Source organism: Scardinius erythrophthalmus (genome assembly GCF_964197995.2).
Source record: "Scardinius erythrophthalmus genome assembly, chromosome: 21".
Classification (NCBI taxonomy): domain Eukaryota; kingdom Metazoa; phylum Chordata; class Actinopteri; order Cypriniformes; family Leuciscidae; genus Scardinius; species Scardinius erythrophthalmus.
This window is the reverse complement of record NC_138241.1, coordinates 20,205,042-20,232,515: the sequence shown is the minus strand read 5'-3', so window position 1 is coordinate 20,232,515 and position 27,474 is coordinate 20,205,042. Positions and strand designations below refer to the sequence as shown.

Here is a 27,474-nt window from a genome sequence, read left to right as displayed (position 1 = left end):
AAACACTACGAGGCCCAGAGAGAAGGAAATGAAAAGTGGAATAAAGTCGTTATTTTTGTTTGTTTTTGCGCACAAAAAGTATTCTCGTCGCTTGATATACTTAAGATTAAGCCACTGGAGTTACTTGGACTATATTAACGATCTTTTTAATAACTTTTCTGGGCCAGCAAGTTTCGGTCACATAGCAGCCTATGGAGGAGTGAGACATGGCTCAGATTTCATCAAAAATATCTTAATTTGTGTTCCGAAGATGAACGAAGGTCTTACGCGGTTGGAACAACATGAGGGTGAGTAATTACTGACAGAATTTTCATTTTTGGGTGAACTAACCCTTTAAGGTCTGTTTCTGTCTTTCCTATGGCCTCTGTCTTGACCACATTTTTAACAGTAATAAAACCATCTTATCTGATAGTCCCAGTAGTCATGGTTCTTGCCCTAGTTGGGGGGATGGGATCATACATCCCAGAGTGAGTTTTAAAGATTATTTGTTAAATATAACAAATAAGTGTGTCTGATTTGTCTCAGTCGTTACACATCGACACACAACCATAGTCCTGCATCCCCTCCACATTAGCATAGTTTATTAGACACATGCTCAAACAGACAGTCTCCCGAAGACAAGAAATAGGATGACGTATTTCACAGGTGCCCTTTTATACTTAAGGTCGCACCAGTAGTGACATCGTAGGCTGCTACCTGCCAAGTTCATTGTCATTTTAAGACTTGTGCTTCAGACACTGGTCATGCTGGAGGCATTCCCCATAGCTCCCTCTAGGGGACACAGCGAGAGTTCCCATTCGGAAGAGAATCAATGATAATAACATTGAATCAACGTTATGAAGTAATGTTGGCTCAATATCACTTTTGCACTAGCAATTGACATTGAAACAATGGTAAGATTTGCAATGTTCCTTATTCCCAGGATGCCTCCCACTGTGTAACATGGGCACTCCAGCCAGAAGCCGCTGACTTCATGTGTTAAGTCTCAATAGCATAAGCTTTTTATAGCTTGTGGGAACTGGCTCAGTGCAAGGGTCACTCAAAGAACATTAAGAAACGCTCATTGTGAACGTGAGGGAAACAACACAACATTTTTTCTCAAGCAATAAAACAATGATGTGAGGTAATCAAATGAAACACCATGGGATTGTATTGTAATAGAATAGGTTCATGAGCATTAATTTGAAATATAGGCCTAATGATAATGGCAAACTGACTTTTAATAGGTGAGTACAAAACTAACATGACACTGTATGTTAGCAAAACAGAGATGAAACATGAGACCAAGTGAACAATTCCTTATATATTAGTTTTATTTTAAAATGTATAAAAGGTAACATTATTACTGTACAAACATGTCAGGCGTGTATATGTTATGTAACATAAAATGTCTTTTAAAATCGTGGAGCATAAGTGCATCATGAAATAACATTCTATGTCTTTTGTGACACCTGAGAATTATGGATAAAGTTACTTTCAGCTGTTAATTACTAGATACCAGTAGATTATACGTTTCTTATACTAGTTATTGTGCTGATGTCTTCACCAAAAATGAAAAACCTAAAACTATCTGTGGCTCACTGCTGTTGACTGTACAATAGAGAAGATGCCTGTGTTTTAAACCATCAGCACATTTTCTCACACAAAATTTGCACTGTCAGAGATTCCATCCAATTTCTGTAATATCATTGACCTCAGTGCACTGTATCTGTAAAAAACAAAAGTACAACAAAGATAAAAATGAGTATATTGTTGTGTTGTTGAGGGAACAGAGAATGTTGTGCTTGCTTACTTTCTTGTCAGTTTTAAAATCTCTCTCTCTTCCTCCTCTTTCAATTTCTTGATGAAACTGTCCAAAACAGGCATTTCAAACTTAATATACTGTGCAACCTGAAAGACAATGCATTAATGCATTAACCACTGAAATATAAGCAATGAATGTTCTGAATATAAACAAAAACAGCACAGTAATCACACATACACTACTGTTCAAAAGTTTGGGGTTGGTAAGATTTGTTTATGCTTTTGAAAGAAGTTTCTTATCCTCACCAAGTCTGCATTTATCAAAAACAATTTGATCAAAAATACATTAAAAACAGCAATGTTGTGAAATACTATTACAATTTAAAATAGCTCATTTGAATATATTTTAAAATGTAATTTATTCTGTGATTATTGGAGACAAAGCTAAATTTTCAGCAGTGATTATTCCAGTCTTCAGTGTCACATGATCCTTCAGAAATCATTCTATTATGCTAAAAAAAAAAAAAAAAAAAAAAAATCTTATCAATGTTGTACTGATTAATATTTTTGTGGAAACCGTGATAAAAAAATCAGGATTCTTGAATGAATAGAAAGTTTAGAAGAACAGCATTTATTTGAAATAAAATCTTTTGTACCATTGTGTCTTTGCTGTCAAGTGAAGTAAATCAATTTAATGAATCTTTGCTGTATAAATGTATTGATTAATAAAATTAAATAATTTTTTTTTTTTAACAGTAGTGTATAAATATGCAATATAAATATCTGGACCATTGTTATTCCACTTGGAAGGATCCTAAAATTAGACTTGATATCTGGAAGTGACATTATTGTTTACTGTATCTAAATTTGAACAACAGAATGTAAGTTTGCCAGGGGAATCACATTCTGAATGACCTATTGTGAACTTTGAAATGTACAAAATACTCACATCATATGTAATCTCTTCACCAAGGTCCTTTTCCATAATAAATAGTCTGGCGATTTTTTCACATGGACCATGCAGCAGGCGAGATACCAAAGGGTATTCTGTGTCCTTCAGTTTTGTTCTCTCTGGGTGCAAAAGATGGGGAAAAATTCATATAATCTGCACATTGTAGATGCTTGCAGAAACTAAACACTGTAAACTTAAGAATGACAAGCCTTACCCCCTGATGCATGAACTAGGTAGAGGTCAAACTCATCTGCCTTACTTTCAACCTGTACAGAAGTATAGAACGGAGAAGTAAAAGAGTGGTAAAGATCTTCAAATTCAGCTGAATTAGTGAAAACTTACCCGAAACTTATTAAGAAGCAAGTTAAGAACTTGCTGTGTTGTTAAAGTGCTGTTCACTCGTACATTAGTCACTGATCCATATGATGGAGTAAAAACTGATGTCTGTAAAGAAAGGAGATCAAGTTCAGCAATAATTAATAGAATGTTCAATAGTTCATAAATGATGTGGTACAAGATTACTTTAAAATTATTAATAAGGTTTGAAAAAACAGGCTACAATAAAATGAGCTACAATTAATAAAGTTAATAAAATAAAATGTACTATACTATACAATACAATAAGTTACGAAAGGTAATATAGTCTGTGGTGATAAATTGATCTATGCCATAAGACAACTGCACCTCTGTTTCATGTTTTAGCAGATACTTTTGTTCACAATAAAGCAAAAATAATTGATAGTGTACATTAATGGTGTAAAAAAAACATTCTGTTCACATGGTCATGCACCATATGAATTTAAAATTAATATAGTTTCAAAGCCAAAATGAGGTGTTTGTAGGCTGTGCCATTTAATTAGCATAAGGAAGTGGTTCCCAAACTGGGGTACGTATGCATACCCCTGAGGTGACAGAGGGGGTACGCGAAACAAAACGCTGAGACTTGAACTCTCTTCAATACAGAAACATACCCTATGTGAATTCTTCATGTTTTAATGTTGATCATATATTATACGAGCAAGAATGCAATTTTTCCCGAATATCCACACCATTACAAATGTTACATTGATTTTATACAACAGTTCAAAGAACAAAAATGTACTATTAAGTGACACACATTTTAAACACAGTATTGTCAATATTGTTTGCTCTATTTTGTACATCTCCACACCTGCAAAGGGACCAGGCCAACTTATATGACCTTCGAGGACCATTTATGAGAGAGGCAGATGACAACAGATAATAAAAGCACATGGTGCAGCCAAAGGGAAGGCCTGCACAGGAAAACACTGCCTCTCAACACCTGCATCCATCTCACAACACTGATGTACAGCATAAACACTTAGACGACGGACACTTCCCTTAACAGTTGCTGCTGTGGCACTTTATGAGAGCACCAGGCCCCTTGCCAGGCACAAGGCATGTTATCTTTCAGTGAGCACTATTGTACTATTGTCCTGAGCTTGGAGCATGGAATACTTCCAACTCATCCCTGCCTTCTGCCTGAAAGGCTGCCCTGGTGTTCTCGAAGTGAAAGCTTTATAGATAATCACAGTTCAAGTTTAACTGTGCTTATCTAGAATAATAAAGTAAGCTTACTTTGTGGTTGTAGAAATGGCCATTGATGGAGAAGCGGTTTCTTTTTATTCTCTGTGAATCGGCAGAATTGTGGATTTTAGATCTTCTTTGGATATTCACGAAGCTCGCATCACTTCTGGTTCTCAGCAGTTGAGGAATGTCCTCCTCAGCAACATCCACACCTGCAGCAGAACAGCAATCAGAGACATATTAGTATTAAGATGAGGCATTCAGAGATTAGATTAGTTCAGTTAAGAGTTATAATCTATAACATCCTTCAAAATTAAAAAGAGCATTTTAAGATTTTCCTACTTTTGTGTGGAGAGATCTGGATCTTTTTCATACTCACTGGGAACAGGTGCACCACTGATTTTGTTGTTGTTGGACTCTGAAGAAAACTGGGATGAAAAACTCTGTTCACCATTTTCATTCCTGTAAACAACAAAAATGTCTAATTGAATGATATCATGATGAACTATAAGCTTTAAATGGAATAATGTTCTTTTCATGGGCAAATGTTCTTTTTCAGCAGTTGTTATAGCAAGACTATATAATATTTTCTATTTATTTAAATGAAGTTACCAATATTTGGAATACACTTTAAACCCCTTATTTGTGTGATTTTATTTTCCAGCACTAAGCAGTGTTGATTTTACATTACCATTTGATGTTAAGTTACTTTTAAAAGTTAATTTTACTTTATATTGCACAATTTACATATCTAATAGTTTTCTCTATAGAAGGGTTTTGTCTTTTTATATAATATTCAAGAAAAGTGTCAGTAATTAACTGCACAAAACTTATATATTTTCACTTTATATTAGGAATTTTGTATTAAAGAACTATTCAATTGGAAAAAGAAACATGATTATTCTGACTGATTTTTCAGTGGGAGCTATATAATATTACACCTGATTTGACTAATGTGATCACAATGACAATCTTCTTATGTTCACATGCTGAACCTTTTTGGTACTTATGAGCTGATTAAAATTTCCATGATACAGATGAGCGCTGCACGTGAGCCCAAGACTCTGAATAGCTAGTTCCTCAGTCGTTTCACTAGTGCCAGAATGACCACAGGTCATCAACACCTATTACAGCTATGATAGAAAGTGCATGAAATCTCAAAGAAAAGTATTTATTGGATTTTATGAAAAGTACAAAGCATTATATGATTCATTCTAAGCTGACTGAGAAAGATAAAGGAGCAGCCAATTTAACCAATAAAAAAGCTTTACACCCATAACTGGCCTTTGGATTGAGACGTCTATGATTGAATTAATGAAAGAAACAGATGGAGCTACGACCTAATGAAAGAAAGGAGACATCTGGGTGTGGTGTTCCACCCACCTGCTGGACTCTGAGCTCTCCGACCTCCACGCACCCGTGCAGGCATAGCGAAAGCGCTCGTTGTCATCATGCATTTGGAGTCTGATTGGCCTCTTCAGGCCCCAGGAGATGTTGAGTAAACCCTCCACGATCAGCTCGCCCTCTTCCTGCAAGAAATAATAATAATCATCATTAAGTCTTTTGTCAGACGGAGGAAATCCTGCTGGCCCATGTCTCAGCTCGGTTTCAAGTGTACGTGCTGAAGAGGCAGTTGCAAACCGCAGAAATTCAATTGGAGACAATGAGGTTATGGAAAGACACCTTGGGAGGAGTCCAATACAGCACACGTACTAGATGTATTATTTTTGAGTGTGATTCTGAACAATGATGTGCTTACAATTCAATAATATTAACTATTAGTTCAGTGTTGAATGGAAAATGTCATATTGCTATAATACACATTTTATTGTAAAATATTATTACAATTTAAAATAACTTTTTTTATTTTAATATACTGTTATCAAACAATGCTGAAATTTTCAGGAGTCATTTCAATCTTCAGTGTCACATGATCCTTCAGAAAGCATTCTAATATGAGAATGCTCAAGAAATATTATTATTATTGACAGTTGAAAATGGTTGTGCTGCTTAATATTTTTTTTTGGAAACCATGATATATTTTTCTTCGATATATGATTATGATGTGAGATATATGATTCTTTCATGAAATGAAGTACAAAAGAACAACATTGACTTCCTTTTGCATCTTTTGCAACAATATAACTGTCTTTATATACATTATACATTAACTTTCAATTAATGCATCCCCAATTAATAAAAATTATGGATTTCTTGAAAAAATAAAATCACTCTCCTTTGAACGGTTGTACAATATGGCATCATCATGAGGTTGTGAGCTTTTCAGATTGGGAAGTGATGTCTGGCAATTATTAGATGGATGGATGGATAGATAGATAGACTTCATGCAGTTCTTTTTCAGGCAGAAACGTGCCACTTAAGCACAGTCTTAATACTATCGAGGCCTAAGTCAACAAAGTAGATAAGTCTCTTCCGTTCAGATGGAAAAAACAATATCGTCTGACTACTACATGTGACAGAGCTAAATATACCACAGAGATTAAACTGCAAGATTAAGGACAGCTGCTTAAAATAGCTGGTTGTAATAGATGCATGTAACAGTGTCACAACCTTCTATTTATGTACGTTTAAAATGTTTAACCTAATTTAATGAGCACCTTTATTAGCTCTACTGTATGCTGTATACTGTATTGCTTTTAGCTTAAGGGTGAATCTGAGAGAAGAAAACATAATTTACATGTGAACATTATAATTCATATCTCTGATATTATTACTAAAAAAACCTTAGTCAAACTTCAATTTAGCAAACCACAAAACCAGTGTTAAAACAAAACTCCTTTATGGTGATATTTACATAATTGTATAGCTGGAAGAACTTATATGCCAACAACTAATTGCAATCCTAGGCTATATTTACTTTCTGAATTCACAGAGAACAATAATTGAATTCTCAATTGTTCGGTCCAACCTTGACAGAAGATTATTGTGATTCTTTGACTCTTTAACTTAATCATTCAACGCAATCACAAAGCAAGACAGAGGTCAGAGCTGAGGCCCACCAGACTTTTCCCCACTGGATCTCTGAGGACTTGCTCTTCAACAAAAACCCTCGACCAAAATAATAATCTGTAATGGCGTTGGCAGCTGTTGTAATTGTGAGTGAGCGTAGTCAAGTGTCATGTAGGTGGAGGGCTGAGTGCTCCCAGCATCTCATTGTTACTGCAATGTAAACAGTCAGGGCAGCTGCGGTCAGCTTCCTCTCTACTCTCCGCTCAGCACACACACACTTCCTGTCAGTCATGCAAGGTCAGAGCTTAGCTAAATTTAGCACCATTGGCCTTGGCTTATGGTCCTTAACTGCCGTGGCTGTATAAAAGGAGTTGAGCTGCCGAGCAAACCAAACACAGACACAACCTCTCCACAACAATCACCACTCTGATGCTAGAACCTTGTCCTACAGGTAAATTTAAGATATCTGATCTACTGAATGATTTATATTCATTAAAAATTCAACTAAACATTTCTTGACTGTCAAATCTCATTACAAATGCAGACTGCATAAATAACTAACTGTTGCTCATCTCTCTCCAGGATGAAACCCAGAAGATTACTCCTGTCTGTGGCTCCTCTACCGACAATAACGGAGTCGCACGAGGACCTCTCGCAGACCCTGGATGAATATGTGAACTCCATTAAAGAACTGGCCATGCCTGCTTGCGGCCCTTTGAGGATATCCAGGACTCAGAGGCGTAAACCCGTGGGGAAGCACGCGGGCTCTTCCCGGGCTCTGCAACCCCGCCGCGTTTCCCTCGGCCTGGATGAGGTCACGCTGAGGTTCAGCAGCCAGATGGACTGTGGCACTAAAGATCCACTGGACTGGTTGTTTGCACAGACACACTTACAGTCACACGGAGAGAATTTGCGCAGGACTGACAGCGCACCTGCTGCTTTGTGGTTACTCTAATGAGCCAAAGCATAATGACATGCTAATGGGAGGATAACACTGAACGTTTGATGGATGAACGCAATGGAGGATTGAACTGAACTTCTTAATTTATTGTCTGAACAGACTTTTTGTACAAAGGTGCTAATGTTTACACCCTGTCAAAGTCATGGTTTTCTACATTCTATGCTTTTTTAAATAAATGTAAAACGTAAAATGACTTCAAGAATGTTAATGTGTTCTTTGCTAAAATTTATATCTATCTATCTAGGCTATGTACGCTATATATACGCTATATATTTATCTATGCTATCCAGAGCCGGCTCTAGCCCTTTGGTTGCCCCCCCCCCCCATTATAAGAAAATAAGAAATAAGAAAATTGATAAGTGTCAAGCCTTTATTTGTTATAATTTTGTTATGGCTTACAGCTTATGAAAACCCCAAATTCAAAATCACAGAAAATTAGAATTGATATGAATTGATATGTCATAAGCTGTAAACCATAACAAAGTCTTGAAATATCTCACTTTGCATGTAATGAGTCTATATATATTAGTTTCACCTTATAAGTTGAATAATTGAAATAAATGAACTTTTGCACGATATTCAAATTTTTCGAGTTTCACCTGTCACTCCAACACTTCAACAAGCAAAATATTACTTAAATGATACACTCTAATAAATTGCACATACAAAAATGCTACAAAGAATGTTCATTGATGAACAAACAAAAATGCTCTAATAGTCACTCCAACACTTCAACAAGCAAATTATGACTTGAAGAATCAACTGTAAATTGTTTATACACAAATTCTACAAAGAATGTTCAAGGATATTTACCAAATTGGATTAATTTAAGCAAATTATGACCATTAAACTGGTTTAACTATACCTTCTACAAACAAATGTGCTATTATGGATAATGTATGTACCACTACAAAATTAAAATATTTAAGTTCTTTTAGTTCTATCTCAAATAATAAAATATTAACAGTTGTTTCTGCCATTTCTATTCACCTTCAAAGTAATAGCTAGCAAACTATAGCTTGTGACAGCAATGAAACGTCCAATATTAGGTGATGTAGGCTACAATACTAAGGAAATTTATTTCATTGGACACCTTAATAGCTAAGATGAGAAGGCTTACTCTATACTGAGCTTTATTTTTTATCTTCTTCCTTTCTCCGTTTTCCTCCCTGTGCACCAGAGGTTTAGACCGCTTCATTTTCGATCAACGCGCCAGCAGCTGAGCACTTCCCTAACGTAACGTAACGCAACCCTCCCGCCCCCCGCCAATCCAGAAATGGTCGACAAAAATTATAAATTCAATCAAATAATCAGGTTGACAAGTAATTAAACGTGTGGTTGAGGGGCGCCCTTTGATCATGTTTAATAAACATGTTTTATTTCGCGTTTCGTTCAAATTTTATGATTAATATGGGAAGTAGATAGGGCGACACTAGAGTGCGTCCGCGCCCCCAACACATTTGTCGCCCTAGGCAACCGCCTAGTTCGCCTATAGCAATCGCCGGCCCTGATGCTATCTATCTGTCTGTCTATCTATAGTACGCTATGTACGCAATCTATCTATCTATGGTATGTACTCTATCTATCTATCTATCTATCTATCTGTAGTATGTATGCTTTCTATCTATCTATATTATGTACTCTCTCTCTCTCTCTCTCTCTATCTATCTATCTATCTATCTATCTATCTATCTATCTATCTATCTATCTATCTGTAGTATGTATGCTTTCTATCTATCTATATTATGTACTCTCTCTCTCTCTCTCTCTCTCTATCTATCTATCTATCTATCTATCTATCTATCTATCTATCTATCTATCTATCTATCTATGTGAGTGTGTTTAAAACTGACAAAGAATTACTAATATGACCATAGTCAAATTGTGTCTGTATAATACACATAGACCATATAATATATTGAGCACTTATGATAGTGAGACAACAGACAAGGGAGAACAAAATGCATCAAGAATAATAATAAATATGTTATGGCAGTTTTAGCTTGTGAATACTAATTTCATCTATCGCTGACAAAAAGCTTTCTGTACACCTTCATTTTCACAGATCAATCTTTTTCACTTCTCCCAATATTATCCATCAGCAAATTATGCAAATAAAACAGGGTGCCAGGGGCTAAAACACAAAACTAAATCTATTTGCGGTTAGAACCACGTATAAGCCTACTGTAGTTTCAGGTCTGCAAGGCAAGTTTTTGAGATAAAAGTCCAGTTATGCAGCGTCCTCTGTTGGCAGCATTTAATTTTTAATTTTACAGCATGTACTGTCTGAGCAGAACCAGCAGAGGGCGCTCAATGAACGCTCTAATTCTGACACTGACCTGCAACCTGCGGAGTGCGGACACAGAGAAAACATGTTGGTTAGAAAAAAATAACACATCTTTTCTCGTATCGTTAATCATAACATTTTTCGATATGCATTGCAGAAAGGAAGAATTAAGTTTAATTTGAATAGCTTTTTAGTGGCTTGTAGTGGTTTCCTCCCATTTCCATCGCAATTGTAGGCAGGGGCGCCATTAGAAATTTATAGGGGCCCTATGAAAGACTATGAGGTTAGGCCCCCTATTACACCCATGCCATTAATAAAATTGATCTCTGGGGGCCCCAAAAGTGTGTGGGCCCTTAGAATCGTCCTAACCCCCGTAGCAGAGCCCCTGATTGTAGGCCCATCTCATTAAAAACTTGTTCAAAATAATTAGAGTCGACTGTGCAGAAAGGACAGAATTATGATTTCAAAATTAAATTCAATCAAAATTAAGTACATGTTATTTTATAGAAATTGCTCCCAAAAGTGTCATTTTTATTCTTGCACTTGATATAGTCTATTTTAAAAAGAGGAATAAATAAAAATTTAAAATTAAATAAAAAGGAAATTCTTTCAAAGATGTGATGCACAAACCTGGCAAATTGTCAGTTCCAATGATTCATTTTTCTGTAGTAGGCTTAGGCTATATTAACATGTTTTTAGGACTAGTGCCCCCAGATTCCTGGAAGTTTCCAAAAAGATCCCATTTTTTCAGAGCAAACAGATGTGGGTGGTTGCTGGGTTCCGCTGAGTCTAATCTCATAATAAAAGACTAAAAAACAACCAGAAGCAATGTGAGTGGAATGTGATATTGCAGTAAAGTGTTTCTAATAACCTCTAGATGGAGCCGTTTTTGAACAGTAGGACAATTTTATCTCGATGGCAGTTATTCGGCTAGCTGTATTAACCTGACTGTCTGCAGAAGATGTAACGTGAAAGTTGTCAGAAATGGAAAAAAGTAATTTCTCATGTTTTTAAGAGTCCTCAAAAATAAATTGGGCACTGGTAAATCATCTTAATTTTATATGTTGTATTTTGTCAGAATACACAGCTCATTTTGAATGACCTTATCAACGGAGGTATTCCCATAGTGCCAGGGCTGCTACCAAGAAGGTTGCTGGTTTAAGACCTGTAAGAAGTAAACTATCATTGGGACCAAGAGCATGTCAACTCCATAGGCTCCTGCAATCCATGTCAGTTACTCATGTCCTTTCAGCACTCTCATTTTTCCTTTGAACTTTTATCTTAAGTCTTTATCTTATGCAATCTGTCTTTCATCTTTCTCTCTCTCTATACAGATTGCCTTCAAATATCACTTGGTATATCAGTTTACCCAGGGGCGTAATTTGTGGGGGGGATGGAGGGGAGATAACCCCCCCCCCCCCAATATTTAAATCTATGCATTACAACCCCCCCAATATTTATACCATGATCACAATATCAGGAGGCATACCCAAACTTCAACCCCCCCAATGTTCAAACCAAATCTACGCCCTTGTGACTCAGCTTCATTTTGAAATGCCCGCAAGGAGCAATTACTCAGTGGAATTCGTGCAATGCTAAGGAATTTGTAACTACTGTCACTACACATGTAATTCATCACTTAGACCCTAGATCCATTTGTCAGCTGTAAATCATTCAAATACAACAAACATATACATGGCCAAATATATATTTTCAACACTAATAATAATAATTAAATATAGCTGTATAGCAATTATCAGGTTTCAAGCATTTAAGACCTTTAAGCATATGTGTAAAAGAAACTGTATTTAGCAAGCATGTATCCACTTAGATCATAGATGGGAAAGACCATTTACAGCCAATACAGGCAATTTACCATAGGAAATATATGGTTTATAAAGCTTTTTAACTGTTATAGCACCACCTATTGCCCAATCTCCATTAAAGTTTGCATGCTTGTTTAGAATCATATGTCGTATGTGCTCACCTATTTTCGTGAAGTTTCGGGTATTCATTTAGGATTTATTCATAATTGGGAATATTTAATAAACGATTTGATTGGCAGCAGTGGTTCTAGAGGCAACATTGTTCAGTATGAGGAAATCTATCAAATGAGATGAATATTATGTTGATGTGTGAAATACCACGTGATTACTGAGGCGTAAAACTCTTTAGCACCACCTTGTTGATGATTTCTTTCAAAATTCTCACAGACCTCTAGGGCCATGAGTCGAACATGCCCACCGAGTTTCGTTCCGCTCGGCCTCCATTAACCTTGTCTAATAGGTGCTCAAATTTTGTTATAGTGCCACCAAGTGTCCAATCGTTTTTTTTTTTTGGGCCGATGGTGGCCATTTTTTTTTTATAGATACATCAATGTCCTCATAGACAATCATGGAACCTTGGACAAAGACAGTGCAAGTCAATCGGACTTACGTTTGTGTGGTTTTAGCCATTTTCATGTTTTTTTTTTCTGTTATAGCGCCACCAAGTGTCCAATAGGTTTTTTTTTTTTTTTTTTTTTTACGTTTGAGCCTATAGATGTGTATTGAGTTTGGTGAAAATATCTCATTTCGTTCTCGATTTATAGCCATATTAGTAAAAGTGGCTCTGCCCACGTCAAACATTTTGGCGCCCCTTAGTGTCCGTGAATATAAATTTCGACTCCAGAGAATCTTTCCGCACTGATTTGGTTCCATTTGGGCAAAAAACCTAGAACTAGTTTGCAAAAGTAGGTTTTGGACAAAATTCTAAATGGTGGAAAATGTATCCAGGCGGAAATGAAATGTACGTTTGTCCTTCTTGAGCCACACATTCCAATTAGGGATGCACCGATGCATCGGCTGAACATCGGTAACGGCCGATATTTGCCTCGTTAACTGCCATCGGCCATCGGGAAATAAAAATGACATTCGCCGATGTCACATGGGCGTCAGTTTGGTTTGATATGCTGGGGACAGAGACGCATTCGGAAGTGCATTTTCAGAAGTGCTGGGTACAATGACGCATTTATTTATTTATTTTTCTATGAGAAAACTCCTTTTCTCGAGAAAAGAACGACCATGGTGTGTAGCAGAAGAAGCGGCGGAGTATGCACGATCCGCGAGTGCTGAAGACGTTCTGCACGGCTTTGATGGGTGCGCAGGAGGACACAAATGGGCGGCGACCGCTTCTTCCAGTGGCGGGAGCTTTTCCCTCAGCGCCGTCAACAGATAGAGCGTTAACTGTACACACCGCCGCCGACTTGAGCTGCAAAGAAGCTCTGGCCTCCCTGTCAAGGACGCTTGTCAAAAAGTACGGGGAAGCTTGACCGCTCTGAATAGTGAGTGAGAGCGCGCGCGCGGTCGGGGCTCTCTCTCTCTCTCGCAGAAGAGCGCGTGCGCGTTTAAAATTTAATATGAACATTCACCCGTGTTTTTTCCCTCATAAATGCGAACACGAAAAATAAAATGAATATTATAATGTTTTTTTTGTTGGGTCAGACAATGATTACCAAATTTCTCTCTCATATTGCTCCTCATAACAACTGAAAAAGAACTTATAAATAAGGTTATAACTGTCAACCAGAAAGTGACATTAAAGGTTTTTTTTGTTTCATAAATTGCTTGGTCTGATTGAATTTGTGCTCATTCTAGGATAGTGTGATCAAGAGCCGAAAGACTTGTATGTTTCAGTGGCACAAAAGAAGGAATAAATAACAAAAAGAAAAAACATCGGGATCGGCATCGGCCATCGGCCAAGTTGTTATGTTAAACATCGGTATCGGTATCGGCCCAGAATTTCCCAATCGGTGCATCCCTAATTCCAATGATATAAGACGCGTGAGTCTACGACAAACGGTCTAGGAGCTATGAGAGATTTCCAACTTTTGATTGCTGTAGCGCACCCCTATTGGCCGATTGGGTTGATATCATGTCAGCCTCACCCCAAATTGAGACCTACCACCTGAGCCTCTAGGCCTTACAGTTTGGTCTGCACAATCAGTTTTACGGCAGAAAAAAAAAAAATCCTTACAATTACAAAAGTACAATAACAACAAGTAACAGCAAGCTGAAGAAATATGTGAGTATAAGTCCTCATTCGGTCACATGAGGTTTTAAAGTAAACAATTCAGACAAAGACAAACAAAAGTCAACCAGGAACAAATAAGAGACACACACATACTCTTAAGCACTGAACTTGATCTTCCAGTCTGCATTATGTACAAATGTGGCATATTAATAGATAAACTTCTTATTCCATTCAAAAAGTGTCCTATTATACATATAAAATGGTTTCACTAAGAATAATGGAAAATCAGTTATTTTAGACACAATGTCTGTCAGAGCATTGGAAAATCTTTTTACTTTTGGAATCGTAGGTTAAACTCGTTCTGAAACACAAACAGCCTGGAGGGATTTTCCAGAGACTTCAACAGATCCAACAGATCATAACAATGTGACAATGTGTGTCCTGTTTGCTGACAGACCAGACCAACCCTCCTATTAAAAGTACTTGTTAAGTTAACTTGTTGAGATAAAATTAGACATAATTAGAACAGTTTTTTTTTCCAATCTCGGTCATTCACCAAAAGCAACAGATTTTGAGATGCCATTGCTCTCAAAAGTGGGGGGAAAAATGTCACTAGTGAGAAGTCAGTTGTTTTCACTGGAAGGTTATGACATTTTGATTAAACTTTCTGAGGTTAAAAATCTTTAAAAAAAATAAAACTAAAGCAATGATGAATTCACAATAAGATCTATAACACGCATTTAGAAAATAGATCCAGCGAATTTCCATTTCATACTGACTTTAAGATTTAAATCATCATCTAGCACTAACCTAAAGGGTTAATAGATTACAGTGAAGATTTAACCCGTATTTTAAAATAAATATTTAATAATCTTTAATTCTAGGTTAAGGCTACTTTTGACTCCTCATCTTCTACTGCCTGCACCGCACCCTGACAATAATATAGTATATTATACTATATTATTGTCAGGGTGCGGTGCAGGCAGAAGAAGATGAGGAGTCAAAAGTTCCAATGCAAAACGTTTACTTACAATAATATAACTTAAACTGGTACAGAACGGGTAGAAGATTCACACAGACCAAATACAACGGCACTACACTTCCCAGCATCCCTAATGTTCCCCCCCTGCACACTATCGGCCAACAGCTGAACACCTATCACCTGCACATCATCAATCACCATGAATACTAAAATCTTCACAGCTGTCTGTCTTTGTCTCGGTATCTTCTATGTATTTAGTTCCTGCTTGTCTTCTGTTCAGTGTCCGGTATTGTTTGTGCTTTGCACACTGTTTCGTATTGTTGGCTCCTTTTGTAAGGTCTTGTTTAATAAACTTTGATTTTACCTTCATCTTTGTCTTCAGTGGATTTCGAGCGTGACAGAATACCGGATCTAAAACGTAATATGGGCATTTCCCGCACCCACCTGAACCCGACCGATCGCCTACTGACCTGTTTTCAGGATGGCCGCTCTATTGAGCAATATGTGAGGGAATACCAAGAGATATCAAACCAGCTCACCTGGACAGAGGATGTCCTTAAGAACGTGTTCAGGCTTGGACTGGATGCTCCTCTTTACCAGCCAACTTCAGCTGCTACACCTTGTTCATTCGCTCGATACCTAGATCATGTGCTGTTGTTGAACGGGTCTGCCTTCACTGTGGGTGAGGCAGATAATGACGCAAACATTCAACCACCATTACCAGCCATCTTCCTCGCCACACCGCCTGAATGTCTTCACATCATACCAGCCCAGTCTGAGAATTTTCATGTCATCCCAGCCTTCAGACCTGCCACCAGATCGGTCTATGAACTTCCAAAACTAATATCCAGCATAACAGATCCACCACTGATGTCAGTGCGATCGGCCAGAAGTCTCGTCCCGCCGAGACCGCCCTTCCAGGGTCTCGTCCCATCGAAACCACCCGTCCAGGGTCTCGTCCCGCTAAGACCGCCCGTCCAGGGTCTCGTCCCGCTGAGACCTCCCGTCCAGGGTCTCGTCCCGCTGAGACCGCCCATCCAGGGTCTCGTCCTGTTGAGACCACCCTTGCTGGGTCTCGTCTTACCAAGACTGCCTCTCCAGAGGCTCGTTCTGCCGAGCCTGAAACTGTTCATGTCAGGCCCGCTGAGCCAGAGACTGTTCACATCATGCCCGCCGAACCAGAGACTGTTCACGTATGTCCTGCTGAGCCTGAGCTTCATGTCAACCCTGCCAAACCCGAATCTTCTGTCCCCAAACCTGAGTCTTCTGTCCGTGAGTCTGTCTTCCCACCCAGCATCCCTCTCCCATCTACCACCTCTCAACCCTTCTTCTACCACTGCCTGTCAGCCCCTCAGCTCCTCTAACCACCTTCATGGAGGTGGAGTCACCGTGGGTCTGCCGGCCTACAGCTCCAGCCTGGTCGGTGGATCCCTGGTCTCCGCCTCCAACCTCCGCGACCAGGACTCCGCCTCAGCCAGATGGTCCATTAACGTTCCCTTGGCTCCTACCTCCCTCAGCTCCACCGTGGCCCATCTGGTCACCAGTTCCGCCAGGCTCCCTCGTCCCCCCGGATCCACCTTGGTCGCTCGTCAACCTTCCCTCACCTCTGGACTGCACTCCTCTGGCTTCGCCTTGTCCCTTCCTTTCCCCCGGCTCCGTTGGACTCCTCACTCCCTCTGTCTCCACCGTGCCCTTCTGTGTCCCCGCCTGCACCTCAGTCGCCAGAGCCGGCGGCCACGCCATGTCCCGCCGGATCCTTGGCGTAGCTTGGACTCGTCAGTCTCCTCTCCCACCCTGCTCTGCCCCCATCAGTAGGCCCCTGGAGTCATCAGCCCTGCCTCCTCCATGGCTCCTCTCTCCGTCGGCTCCGCCCTGGCCGCCTGCACAGCCTGCTCCACCCTGGTCCATCCTACCTTCTGTTTGCCTTTCACCTGCTCTTCTTCCTCCTCCTGAGTCCCTCCCCTCCCTCCCTCCGCAGATGGTCTATCTTCGGCGTGAGGTCGCGCCTTCCGGGAGGGGGAGGTACTGTCACACACCTCAACGGCACTACAATTCCCAGCATCCCTCATGATCCCCACCTGCACACTATCGGCCATCACCTGAACACCTATCACCTGCACATCATCAATCACCATGGACACTAATATCTTCAAAGGGGTCATATAATGCCATTTTTGTACAAGCTAATATGATTCTTTAGGGTCTAAATTAAAAGTTTGTAATATACTTTAATTAAAAATTCTCATTAGTATTGTAAGAAAACACTCATTTTACCTGGTAAAAAACAGCTCTGTTTTCAGCACGCCGTTTAAGTGCACACGTCTTTAAATGATAATGAGCTTTGCTCACCCCGCCCTCTGTTTTGTGCGTACGCCGTTTCTAACACAACAACACAATAACCATAACGCATTGTTCATTATAAACGTGGGATTATGAATTATACTGAGATCTTCGTACATAGAAAACATGGCGTAATGTACCCTTGAGTGTAAACAGCCGCATTCATCGTGAAGCGTGCAGCAAGCGATACGCAAAGATTAATATAGCCTAAATATTAATATAAAGGTTAATAAAACGTTACACTCACTTCAGTTCTTCTGGAGGTGCAGCAGGAACACGAATAGTTGGTACGGATCCTATTTTCAGGAACAGCTTTTTAGCAAAACCAGCTTTACTGGCCCTCGTTTGTAACGCAGTCTGGTGTGAAATGACTGGCGTTGATCGTGGGGAATCCCCGCGTCAATGCTTTGGGAATATTCCATCAAAAACATCAAAATGACTGCTGTGTTCCTTATTAGGCTACACCCAAGAACAATCACTTAGACGCCATTCTTCTCCAGCATATCAATGCACTATGATGACAGACAGCTCGCTCACGAGCGAGGGCGGGTCTGTGTTGAAACGCAGTGCTGTCAATCACAATCGTGGGAGGGGCGTCGATTTTGTGACGTCACAAAATCGAACGGCTTGATTTCAGAGAGTGTCAAACATATAAGGAGATTAAAAAAAAAACACTGGATGGATTTTTATCATTTTATGATGGTTGTGTACAGGCACTGTCAACACACATTTCAGTACAATCAACTTGTAAAAGTGCATGTACCATTATATGACCCCTTTCAAAGCTGTCTGTCTTTGTCTCGTTATCTTCTGTGTATTTAGTTCCTGCTTGTCTTCTATTCAGTGTTCGGTATTGTTTGTGCTTTGCACAGTTTCGTATTATTGGCTCCTTTTGTAAGTTCTTGTTTAATAAACTTTGATTTTACCTTCATCTCGAGTGGATTTCGAGTGTGACAATTATTCATATTTACAATAGGAAAATAATTTGTTTTCACAGAATTACAAAACTACCCCTGGTAGCCTTAGAAACATGATGTATTATAAACTGAATAACTAATTATTACCTACAGTAAAATTTCAGAGTATCAAAAAAAATTATAATGATAACAAAATAATAATCATAACATCATTACAACCATGGATAATGGGCTATAGTTCAATTTGGGATAGGTTCTGCATAAAAATGCAGTCAATCATGTCATCTAGGCCCATTCAACCATCTAGGTTTGCAGAGAGTGACAAACAGCTGTACTGAGCACTCACTCTAATGTCCCACATACGAAATTCCGTTCTGAGACAATAGACTTTTGTATCACACACTCTGACTCAACTCTTCTGTAGGCAAGATTAGATCTATTAATCATCAACTAGGACTTGATTTGATCCACAGTTAGTTTCACTTTCAGTGATGTTACATACCTCACGAATGCGAAGCTGAAAGCTCTTTCCTTCATGGTAGCAGTTGTACGTTTTCAGAAGGGACAAAATATCAGACCTGAAAAACAATAAATGTGTTACACTGAGGGCTTTAAGTTGGGTGGTGTGTTTCTAATGTTCAGCGTGTGTCAGACGTGGAACTCTTACTTTGCAATAACTTTCTCCTCATTCAGCCTCACACAGAAGATCTTGTCAGGATTCATGGTGGTGTTCCATCAACAGAAAGACTTTCAGCTAGAGAAGAGAAAGACAATGGGAGAGAAAGGTAGGGAAAAGAAATATGGCTATAATTAGTCAGTGAGCGAATAAGGATATCCTATGTGTTATGTGACTCAACATGATCCAAATCACCCATTCATGTCACCATGAATCTTGTGCAGGAGGACCAAATGAAAGTAATCACAGGAATGAGGGGAAATCACATGGTCCTACAGTTTAGACAATGTTTGTTGTTCTTGCAGTTAGTCTTGCCTTGACATGTTTTCAGACCTTCTGAAAGGCCACAAAGTAATACTTTTTTCACTGGAAAGTTTTGAAAAATCTGCACACAGCTGTTTTCAATATAAATAGAAATCAAAGTGATCACATCTGACAAGGTCCAAAAAAAAAGAACAAAAACACCATAAAACTAGCCTGTATGACTTTTTCTCTGAAAATCTTCTTCATTATTGCAGGTCTAATCTCATTTTCTATTTCAATATTCAAAACTGTCACACCTCGACTGATCACGTGACAAGTGTGGATTAGTAATAGTAACTGGCTTGACACATTGACTTGCCATTTTTGAATCTGGCGTAGATGCAGATGAGATTCCACTTAAGGATAGGATAGTAATATATTTTTGTGAAAAATTATTTCAGTCTGTTCCACATATTAAACTATAATATGGCTTCAGAAGACTTTCAATACAGTGAACAAATAACAGCATATGGGTTTGGAATGACATTAGGGTGAGTAAATAATGAAAGAATTGACATTTTGTGGGTGAACTGTATTGTGATTATGTGCATGTGACCACATTTTTAAAGATTCATGCAGCAGTGGGCTTCTGGAAATTCCTATCTTTCTCATTTGTGTGAAAATGACTTGAAACTGGGAGTAGCGACAGGGCAGGAGTGGCAGCTGGGAAGTCCCTCAGAGAGAGTATAAAGCAGCAGGTCATTGAGCACTTACACTCAGAAACACTCTCATCATGACGCAGATAGCTTATGCTTTGCTGGCTTTCAAGCTCAGTATCCTCCTAACAGGTGAGTGGATGAGAACAGGTGAACTACAGTAGATTCCAAAACCCTCTAAAATATTAACTGAGCTGACAAATTTCTACTTAATTAAAATGCATTACATCTGTGCAAAACTTGATGTTCAAAGCGTGTTTAATTATAAATTATGTTAATCATACACTCCAATTCAAAAGTTTGGTTTTGGTAGAATTTGTAAAAATGGTTTTGAACAAAGTCTCTTGTGCTTAGGCTGAATTTATATTTAACTTAATTCAGTTAAATATTTTCTTATACTTTAAATAACTTTCTGCTTTCTATTTGAATATATTTTAAAATGTAGTTTATTCCTGTGATGGCAAAGCTGAATTTTCAGCAGACATTCCTCCAGTCTTCAGTGTCACTTAATCCTTCACATTATCACAGTTTATTTTTTTTTTTTTGCTACTTAATATTTTTGTGAAAACCATGATTCTTTATTTATTAGGATTCTTTGATGAATAGAAAGAATATAAGAAATCTTTTGTATCAAAATAGTAGTTACAGAACTTGATAGCAAGTCTTTACTGTCACGTTTGAACAATTTAATGCATCTTTTTTAATAAAATGTATTTATTTTAAAAATAAAAAAATTGACTGACCCCAAACTTTTGAGTTACATCATGGCTGTTTATTAATTAATAACTTTTTTTTCTTTTTTTTTTTTCAGTCCAAGTGGTAGAGAGTCAACATGTTCCAAAGACCTGTCGGTGTCCACAGGTCAAAAACAGAGTCCAGGGACCATTTTCAGATCTCAAAGTCACTCCAAAAGGACCTACCTGCTTACAGAATGAGATAATGTAAGTAGTCCACATATTTTACTTCATAAGATTCTAAATGTATGTGCACCATTGGGTTTACATGCTCTATTATTCTCTGTACTTTTCATTAGAGTCATACAGCAGAATACCAATAAGCATGTGTGTCTCAATTCCGAGGGACGCCAAGGAAAAAGACTTCTGCAATGTTGGCAAAGGTAAGAGAGTGTCTGTAAACTAAATCACAGCATATCCAAACATCACTCACTATCTCCAAATATTATGGTGGTCTGCAAGTTTTAATCTGCTTGATCCATCTGTTTTTTTTTTTTTTCAGGATGCAAAAGGATGGCAAGGACAGTAAAAACTGCATACGCAGACAAAACCAAAGGCCAAGGAAAATAAAAAGGAAGCAGGCAAAATCCAAGAAGGCCACGTCTTAACCTAAAATTCTAAACAGATGGAGATTATCAGAAGAAAATTCTGTTCAAAGCCTGTGGCACTGCTGTACTTTCAAATGGACTTAAAAAGCCAAGGACACAAGAAAAGGTTGAACTCAGAGGAGTGCACGTGTATGGAGACCAAAGGAACGGCATATAATAGACGTGTTACAACAGAGACAGCATCTAAACTTGACATGTTATACAGGGTTGAGCTGAGCCCTGCTATGCAAGTCATATCGGACAGTTTTTATGTTTTTATGTTTTTAGACATATTTATGTTTATCATAAATACATGTATTCAATGATTATGTGAAAAAATGCATTTTTACAGTTTTATATGACAATATATGAAATAATTCAAATAATTTTATATGAAATAAACTAATAAACATGAACTACTGAGAACTTCAATGCATTTCTCTACTTTCTTTTTTTTCTCATGTTTGTTTACATAGGACTGAATTCTGATATACAATTCAACAATTGGACATCAAGTCATCCAAAAAATGTTTTAAAGCAATTTCTATATTTTGTTTTTTAAACATCTAGTAATTGCTATAAATCTATTCATAAAAGTCATGGAAATGTCTCAGAAATGCATTGGTCAAAAGGTGTGGGAACCCTTCAGTATGAACAATTCATCCTAAATGGATTTAGAAAAGCATTTGATCAAAGCAAGTCCCAGACCACAAAACCAGCCAAGGTAAGTTCACAGGTGTTGAGAAATCACTTCTCCTGTCTTGAAGCATTTCCTAGAAATCATGTGACTCTGATCCTGCTTAATATGGCAAAACAGGAAACGCATTAAGGAGGGAAAGTGAGGGAGAAGAGCAGGACAGTTCTGCACACACTCAGGTGCAAACGCACATAAGAGAGACTTTCTTGTGAATAACACAGCTTTAGTGAAATGGCTTTCAGGTCTCTGCAAGGAAATATGAGCCTGTTGCTCCTGCTCTGCTTACACTTCATTACAGGTAGGTCTATAGTAGCGTTTAATGTCTTATCAGGACTGTTTGCAGATTTCCATCAGATATTGGTCATGGGGGTGATCTGGGACACATGGCTTTATGTTTCTTGATCCGTCTTTAGAAAACAGGACTGCTGCAATATCCATTCGAGAAAAATGTGAGTGCATTGAGGTGACTGGCTCAGTGCAATGGAGAAAAATCACAGACTACACAATCATACCGAAGTATCCTCTCTGCAACAAGGTTCAAATCATGTGAGTAAACAAACATCATTTCCATGCAAATTGAGGGGGATTTGATTGTGTAGTGCTCCATGAGATTTGTGACCCTGGATCACAAAACCATTCACAAGTTGCACGGGTATATTTGTGGCAATAGCCAACAATACATTGTTATGGGTCAAAATTATTGATTTTTCTTTTATACCAAAAATCATTAGGATATTAAGTAAAGATCATGTTCCATGAAGATATTTAGTAAATTTCCTCCCGTAAATATATAAAACATTTATTTTTTGTGAGTGAATGCAGCACAATCTCGAACATAAATGGACAACTTTAAAGGCATTTTTCTCAATGTTTTTTTGCACCCTCAGATTACAGATTTTCAAATAGTTGTATCTCGGCCAATATAAATTTCAATTTCATGTCTCTGGTTTTGTGGACCAGGGTCACATTTATGAATCAAGTGGATTTTGAGTGAAGCTTCCAAAAAACTTAAAATGATCTTTGATATATTGTAGGTAGAAAGTGTTTGTCTAAAACACTTTTGCGGAAATCATGTCTAAACTTGGTCATTCCGATCAAGTCACATTTTCCACAGATCATTTGCTGAAATCATTTATCGCCCTCATGTCACTGAAAACTGGCATGACTTTTTTTCATGTAGAACACAAAGTGTTATATCAATGCTACTCTTTAGTAATAAAAAAAAAATAAAAAAAATAAAAAACGGATGATCACTGCCTGTCTAAATAAATGCAATATACAAAGTGGGCAAATGACCTCTAAAAATTGCCCTTGCCTCCAAAATCTATAGTAATATTCAAATGCACTCTGTACTTTATACTGTAGAACTAAGTCTGTAATAATTAACATGAAATTATATCTCTTCTGGAAGTTTTGAAATCCAGTTCATTTTAAACAGTGTGTGAGGATATTACACAATATCTCGTGTTGAGGCACATCGCGAGTTGAATCATTTATCTAATTGGAAGCCCAAAACCAGGCTGTGGCAAGATGAATTGTGCATCATATTGGATTCAGTTAATTTGAATTTGGGCATGTGGGGGCATGATATGACAAATAAAACCATTGAATTCTTTCTCAAGAAACTGGAAATGCAACAAGATCTAGTGAATACAGATAGAGGATAAAAGAAAATTCTGGTATTTTGATGCCAAATGGCTTAACCCCTCACAAAATACTCGTTTAAATAGCTCAAGATCTTCAATGCACTACAAAGAGGAAACGTAAAACGAAACGAATGAAAATGTAAAACTTTCCAAAAGGTCCCACTGTACCTGTATTTGCCTTATGTCTAATGCTTAAGTTTGATTTAGTAAAAACTTTTACAATAGTATAAGCAATTTCCAAACAATGCAAATATTAAATACATTTTCAGTATACACTCACCTAAAGGATTATTAGGAACACCATACTAATACTGTGTTTGACCCCTTTCGCCTTCAGAACTGCCTTAATTCTACGTGGCATTGATTCAACAAGGTGCTGAAAGCATTCTTTAGAAATGTTGGCCCATATTGATAGGATAGCATCTTGCAGTTGATGGAGATTTGTGGGATGCACATCCAGGGCACGAAGCTCCCGTTCCACCACATCCCAAAGATGCTCTATTGGGTTGAGATCTGGTGACTGTGTGGGCCATTTTAGTACAGTGAACTCATTGTCATGTTCAAGAAACCAATTTGAAATGATTCGAGCTTTGTGACATGGTGCATTATCCTACTGGAAGTAGCCATCAGAGGATGGGTACATGGTGGTCATAAAGGGATGGACATGGTCAGAAACAATGCTCAGGTAGGCCATGGCATTTAAACGATGCCCAATTGGTACTAAGGGGCCTAAAGTGTGCCAAGAAAACATCCCCCACACCATTACACCACCACCACCACCCTGCACAGTGGTAACAAGGCATGATGGATCCATGTTCTCATTCTGTTTACGCCAAATTCTGACTCTACCATCTGAATGTCTCAACAGAAATCGAGACTCATCAGACCAGGCAACATTTTTCCAGTCTTCAACTGTCCAATTTTGGTGAGCTTGTGCAAATTGTAGCCTCTTTTTCCTATTGGTAGTGGAGATGAGCGGTACCCGGTGGGGTCTTCTGCTGTTGTAGCCCATCCGCCTCAAGGTTGTGCGTGTTGTGGCTTCACAAATGCTTTGCTGCATACCTCGGTTGTAACGAGTGGTTATTTCAGTCAAAGTTGCTCTTCTATCAGCTTGAATCAGTCGGCCCATTCTCCTCTGACCTCTAGCATCAACAAGGCATTTTCGCCCACAGGACTGCCGCATACTGGATGTTTTTCCCTTTTCACACCATTCTTTGTAAACCCTAGAAATGGTTGTGTGTGAAAATCCCAGTAACTGAGCAGATTGTGAAATACTCAGACCGGCCCGTCTGGCACCAACAACCATGCCACGCTCAAAATTGCTTAAATCACCTTTCTTTCCCATTCTGACATTCAGTTTGGAGTTCAGGAGATTTTCTTGACCAGGACCACACCCCTTAATGCATTGAAGCAACTGCCATGTGATTGGTTGATTAGATAATTGCATTAATGAGAAATTGAACAGGTGCTCCTAATAATCCTTTAGGTGAGTGTATTTGATTTTAGAGTTCAACTGAAGTTTGTTCGGAAGAGTAGCATGAGCAAACGACTCGGATCAAGAATTATGTATTCTATAGCTTGAAGTACTTTGCTCACATTTGACAACATAATGATCTCCTCCACAGACTCCAGATGCCAGGTAAACGAGTTTGTCTAAATCCAGAGTCCAAGCAGGGGAAAAAACTGCAAAAATGCTGGAAAAGGTATGTGAACAACAGCTGCCCTCTCTAAGGACAATTTTACTATTATTTATAATGAATCCACTCATAAAAAATCTTGAAAAAGTATAAATTAGACTGATTTAGAACTTAATTCAAGCAATTTCAGTGAAAAACACTGCCACCCTGTGGCAGAAGTAAATCCTAGCACTAGTAGTATTTACTTCTGCCACAGGGTGGCAGTATGCGCAAATTCTCATTCTATAGATTCACTAGCTCCCCTCTCTACTTTGCATATGAATAAATTAGCATTCAATAATTTAAAAATGTTTAACATGATCTTTATAAAAAATATGCATAAAAATACTTGTTAAATGCACTACAAGCCTTGCTTGCATTATACAGATTGTCGTTGCCAATGCTTTCAGGGATGGTTGAGTCAGAATAAACAGGTCTCTGGTGAATTTTAAGTGTTTACGTTGCCATTAATGATGTACATTGATTTAGGGTCGAGAGTCTGTTTTTCTCAGCTTTTCAGGCCTCCCTAATAATTAAACCCCTTCACTGTTCTATTGTCCAGGATTAAATTCAACACACAGAACAAGAAGGTCTGTCTGAAGCTCAAGAGGAAGAAGAATGGACCAAAAAGTTCCAAGAAGCATTAACTCTACATTTCTGATCTTTTCTGTGTAGAAAGACTTTCTGCCTGCACTTCATCATTTACCCTCCCCGTCCTTCATTTGCACAAAATAAATGAAATGTGTTATGTTTGTATATACAGTATATATTGTTTGTGTACTGCTCATTTCTAATAAAACCTTTTTTTAAAATATAGTATTTGTGTATTTCATGTGATAGTTAGCCTGTATAATTTTTTTGTGCACATGTGTGACATGACACTATTTGACATCATTTAAAAAAATAAATAAAATACAAATGACACAAATGATCAGAAAGTTCCCCAATTTACCTGTTCACCAAACTAAAATAAACAAAATGGCTCCTACTCAGTGAAGGAAATACATTTGAATATTCTATGAAATAACCCAACCTCAACTAACCGTCCACATCAATTATTAATTATGCCATTTTAGTCTCATGGCAAGAAAAAGCCTTTCAATGGACAAAAAGATATACACAATCTACTGTGTCCACCAGAAAGAATCACACATATAAAATGCATAAGGCTGATTTAAAAACAAGAAGTCCTGTCTAGAGATGTTCCCCAACTCCATAAAGAAATGACACTGTGAATCCCCCAACCAAAGCTGTGAATCTCAGCTGCAGGAATATCAAGCATATACAGAAGAGCCCTTAACCACTGCTGGATTTCTGTGTGACTATTTTGCAGAAGTTGGACAGATTGAGAAGACACAAGAAAAATGCTAAGTTTAATATAGGCTATATATGATATGCTTCTATCATGAAAAGAAAAAATACACATATTCCAAAAATATCACAATGCTGATTCACATCTGGTGCAGATGTAGTCTGTCAGAAGGTTCACTCAAGTTTGTTTTGACTGCTGTATAAAGACACATACCTGAGAAGAGTTTCAGAAGAAGCCTAAGTAGCCTTCAAAAGTAGACAGCAGAAGGTACATAAAGCTCACCTGCAGAATTATACAGAAAACACCTCAAATAAATCCATTTCCATTAATAATGAACTCTGTCTTTTCCATTTCTTTGCATATTTCCTCCTTACCATCTCATGAAACGCCGTTCCTTTGTAAGAGCTGACAGAGCCCAGCTGTTTTGTAAGACAACGTCTTATCTTCCACTTCACCCTGCTGCTTCCTCGGGGAAC

At 38.1% G+C, this 27,474-nt stretch overlaps 4 protein-coding genes across 8 annotated transcripts; 3 read left to right on the top strand and 1 right to left on the bottom strand.

Annotated features, from left to right (window-relative positions):
* Positions 1-1,200: 1,200 nt before the first annotated feature.
* Positions 1,201-27,474, bottom strand: rassf4a (Ras association domain family member 4a). 5 transcript variants are annotated; one of them, XM_081351567.1, is made up of 12 exons: positions 27,373-27,474; positions 27,212-27,280; positions 19,379-19,465; positions 19,214-19,289; positions 5,627-5,772; positions 4,623-4,705; positions 4,295-4,455; positions 3,038-3,139; positions 2,910-2,961; positions 2,693-2,814; positions 1,793-1,890; positions 1,201-1,708 (listed from the first exon to the last, which is right to left on the bottom strand). In XM_081351567.1, exons 3-12 carry the CDS (start codon positions 19,432-19,434, stop codon positions 1,639-1,641), a joined length of 966 nt encoding a protein of 321 aa, XP_081207693.1. In that variant the 5' UTR covers positions 19,435-19,465; positions 27,212-27,280; positions 27,373-27,474; the 3' UTR covers positions 1,201-1,638. The 5 variants fall into 5 exon arrangements, with proteins under 5 accessions (XP_081207693.1, XP_081207695.1, XP_081207694.1 ...); XM_081351569.1 differs by having other exon boundaries at positions 19,379-19,458; positions 27,206-27,280; positions 27,373-27,446; XM_081351571.1 differs by having other exon boundaries at positions 1,290-1,708; positions 3,101-3,139.
* Positions 7,596-8,751, top strand: LOC308682088 (protein DEPP-like). The gene is made up of 2 exons (XM_081351573.1): positions 7,596-7,664; positions 7,796-8,751. Exon 2 carries the CDS (start codon positions 7,797-7,799, stop codon positions 8,166-8,168), a length of 372 nt encoding a protein of 123 aa, XP_081207699.1. The 5' UTR covers positions 7,596-7,664; position 7,796; the 3' UTR covers positions 8,169-8,751.
* cxcl-c13b (CXC chemokine 13b) lies at positions 20,411-22,099 on the top strand. The gene is made up of 4 exons (XM_081351572.1): positions 20,411-20,478; positions 21,158-21,287; positions 21,380-21,463; positions 21,583-22,099. Exons 1-4 carry the CDS (start codon positions 20,424-20,426, stop codon positions 21,686-21,688), a joined length of 375 nt encoding a protein of 124 aa, XP_081207698.1. The 5' UTR covers positions 20,411-20,423; the 3' UTR covers positions 21,689-22,099.
* Positions 22,099-26,672, top strand: cxcl18a.1 (chemokine (C-X-C motif) ligand 18a, duplicate 1). Its single transcript, XM_081351574.1, has 4 exons — positions 22,099-22,662; positions 22,778-22,910; positions 25,636-25,713; positions 26,249-26,672. Exons 1-4 carry the CDS (start codon positions 22,596-22,598, stop codon positions 26,331-26,333), a joined length of 363 nt encoding a protein of 120 aa, XP_081207700.1. The 5' UTR covers positions 22,099-22,595; the 3' UTR covers positions 26,334-26,672.